The sequence below is a fragment of a genome (genome assembly GCF_019968985.1).
Source record: "MAG: Porospora cf. gigantea B chromosome Unknown PgB_NODE_2172_length_3964_cov_205.169_1001-3964, whole genome shotgun sequence".
NCBI classification, from domain to species: Eukaryota; Apicomplexa; class Conoidasida; order Eugregarinorida; family Porosporidae; genus Porospora; species Porospora cf. gigantea B.
In genome coordinates, this window is record NW_027178802.1 from 1 (window position 1) to 2,964 (window position 2,964).

A 2,964-nucleotide genomic window follows, 5' to 3' on the forward strand; every position below is an offset into this window, starting at 1 on the left:
AAGGTTTCCCACGTGTACAGACCGAGATGACCCCGGCGCTGCCCGTCGGTCATCCTCCACACGAACTATCTTTCGAGGAGGGGCCTCCTCAGATACCACTGGTAAAGGGCGTTTGCTAGAGGTCAGCGGATCTGATGTGCAGTTGGGAGGCAGCGCCTTCAGAGTACTTGCGGATTTGCACCTCAAATGGCAAAGGTCCAACGCGTGCATAGACTTCATTAGCGGCTTGGCGGTTTTCTGACCGCTGCTGAGACTGGCGAGGCCCACGAACCGGCGGCAGTAGCCAAACGTCGAACCAGCGAAGGGCGGCCTCTGATAGAAGCAGCCTTTTCCGGCGGCCACGTGGTACCGAGACTCAAAGTCACGAGACCACTCAGATATCTGCTCAGAAAAGCCAATCTCTTCGGCGCCCACCTTCAGCGCCTCGTCCAGCAATCCACGACATTCATCAGAGAGAAACTTCTCCAACCGAGAGGGCCACATGCACGTCAACAGCAGGTCCACGCTGCCTGCCTCGGCTGCCCTGATGGAGTGCATCCTCCCGATCAGCTCCGTAGTAAAGTAAGGGCCTCGAAAGAGGTCGGTTCGACTTTCAGCAATCGGAGGCCTATGAGGGTGCTCCAAGCCAGACACGAATGCTAGTCTGATTCCTGAAGATCCAAACTTGTAGACTCCGTACGCCCCAAGAAAACGAAAGTTGGGCGCTAGGTCGGCGCCATGAGGACAGGACCCGCGGAGCCAGGCTCCTAACGGACTGGCCGAGCTGTCTACGAAGGCCACAGGCAGGGGGAACTGTCTGGAGCCGCTTACGAAAGCGCGCTCAGTGTCAGACAACGTCAGTTCCGCCTCAGACAGGGAACACGCTTCCCCTTCGGCCGGCTTGAAGAATGAGCCCGTACAGAAACATGCAGCGAACGCATCCGACTCCTTGATCTTGGTTAATACCTTGTGAAGCTGATCCAGGTTCCCGTTGACATCGCCGCACAACACAAATCTCGTGCTCGGTTCTGCCATGCAGAAAATCTAGCTTTTCTGTTGGATGGCTACGTGGGAAGCTGGCTTAGCGGACGAGGCGGTAGCCTATACTCGAAACCTCATTTCAAGTGATGGGGCGTTTCGGACTGAGTTAGAAAGGAGCGTGAGGACCGCTACTGGCACCTCCTCCACGTCGTGTCACTCATGCCATTCACACTCACAACACTTATGCGACTTGAATTTTGCTCAAGGAAAGGACGACCACGTCGGATCCATTCTCACCACCACCCTGCAGTCTGAGAACCTTGCAGGGTTACTGCCTGCAATCTTCGATTCGGCAGGATCCGCTTACGCTAACATGAAGAAGAAATCACCCCTGGAGAATGACGACCCTGAAGCAGCAACTGTCAGGCACATGACGCTGAGAGGAGCGCTTCTGAAGATTATTAGGCAGGATGTTCATCGCAGTTTGATCGCGTCCCTTGCTCGACATGCTGAAGACGCGGAACTCTACGCGGACCCATCACGGATAGACTGGCGGCGGCTTTCGCAGATTCCAAATAACAGCATGGCGGAGCTGCTGGGCAGCAACGGCTACACAGTGATGCGCGGCTTCACTCTTCCTTCTGCCGTGAGCATCTGAAGGCCTCTTTGACGCAGAGGGAGGCAATACTAAAGCAATGCGTACGACTTGATGCGGACGGATTTTTGTTGACGGATTTCGCTCAGACGTTCAAGTCCCCTCGGTCAGACAAGCAAGGTTGGTTGACCGCCGCCAGCCTCGACCGCGAACAGATGCCACAGCTGCTGGATTTGCTCACGTCTATAGAGCTGCTCCCCTATGAGATGAATTCTAAGGCGCGCTTGGATTTGCAGAGCAGCAACCGTTTTGAGCTGTCGTTGTTCACCAAAGGTTCTGCTGGACACAACAAGCACAGTGACAATCCACCCTTGATGCATCGCGGAGTGCGCTTTGCTGTGATGTTCTTTCCCAATGACCCAGACTGGCAGGACTCGGACGAAGGCGAGCTGGTGCTTTGGTCGAAAACGGCCGAAGTTGCGCGAATAAAACCTTGTGGCGGGGATCTGGTTATGCTGCAATCTGACAAATTGCAGTGGAGTGTGACGGCAACTTGTCGAGATCGTTTTACAATAAGTACTTGGCTTACGGGTCCCAAGGCACCTTGAAAATGCATTTGCGTGGTTACAACCGGCTGTACTCAGGATCGTAAGGGTTTCGCATTTCCACCAATGAGTAGTCATACTGACCTCGGCTCACATTACGAATGAACCCATCTGGTTCCGTACTGTGATAAAACTGAACGATCGGTCTTGTCTGCCGGGTTAAGCTGTCCACGGTTGTGATACAGAAGCGCACAATCAGAGGTAGTGAAACGAGAACGGAGATAAGACACTGAATGACGTCAATGATGACGTAAATCATCAAGAATTTGGAGCTCCTTGCGTCAACGTCGGTGAGGAGAAACAGCACGCCCAGGACGGCCGACAAACTGAAAATGCAGCCTTGGGTCAGCGTGAAGAACATGCTGAGTGTAGGAAAGGCGTGGGCCAAACTTGGATAACCACCGATCACGAATATCGCCAAACCCCCGAGTCCTAGGAGTACGTACTGTCCAATGTCCGCCGATAAGGATCCAATAATGTACCAGAAGATAAGTGGGTCCTTCTTACGAATGTCGGGGTCACCGAAACATCCGTACAGCCCTAGGACCAATGCCAACAGGCTCAAGACTGTCTGCATCCACCCAAAAATAACACGCAGTATGGGGTTGACTCGTTCCACTGCGAAGTCGTCCGGGTTCAGCCAGAAGTCCTCAGGATCAGCATCAGCCAACACTGTGTTTCGGTCTGCCTGGCCTAATTTCCAGAACGAGCGCCTTCCTTCTGTAGACGCAGGGTATCGGTCGCTCATCGGTGAGCGTTTCAAATTGCCGGCTGAATTCTGCCAAAAACCGAAGTGACAATTTG

General features: G+C 53.7%; 3 protein-coding genes across 6 annotated transcripts; 1 reads left to right on the forward strand and 2 right to left on the reverse strand.

Annotated features, from left to right (window-relative positions):
- KVP17_002274 (uncharacterized protein) lies at window positions 1-1,014 on the reverse strand (the record flags this gene model as incomplete). Of its 2 annotated transcripts, none has more annotated exons than XM_068518367.1 (1): window positions 1-1,014. In XM_068518367.1, a coding segment is annotated over one exon (1,014 nt), but the record flags the coding sequence as incomplete, so codon positions are not given. The 2 variants fall into 2 exon arrangements, with proteins under 2 accessions (XP_068376932.1, XP_068376933.1); XM_068518368.1 differs by having other exon boundaries at window positions 13-1,014.
- A 25-nt stretch (window positions 1,015-1,039) lies between these two features.
- Window positions 1,040-2,163, forward strand: KVP17_002273 (uncharacterized protein; the record flags this gene model as incomplete). Of its 3 annotated transcripts, XM_068518364.1 has the most annotated exons (2): window positions 1,334-1,606; window positions 1,636-2,163. In XM_068518364.1, 2 exons carry the CDS (start codon window positions 1,334-1,336, stop codon window positions 2,161-2,163), a joined length of 801 nt encoding a protein of 266 aa, XP_068376929.1. The 3 variants fall into 3 exon arrangements, with proteins under 3 accessions (XP_068376930.1, XP_068376929.1, XP_068376931.1); XM_068518365.1 differs by lacking the exon at window positions 1,636-2,163 and having other exon boundaries at window positions 1,040-1,618; XM_068518366.1 differs by lacking the exon at window positions 1,334-1,606 and having other exon boundaries at window positions 1,771-2,163.
- Window positions 2,164-2,179: 16 nt separating this feature from the next.
- On the reverse strand, window positions 2,180-2,908 carry KVP17_002272 (uncharacterized protein; the record flags this gene model as incomplete). The annotated part of the gene is made up of 1 exon (XM_068518363.1): window positions 2,180-2,908. One exon carries the CDS (start codon window positions 2,906-2,908, stop codon window positions 2,180-2,182), a length of 729 nt encoding a protein of 242 aa, XP_068376928.1.
- Window positions 2,909-2,964: the final 56 nt, after the last annotated feature.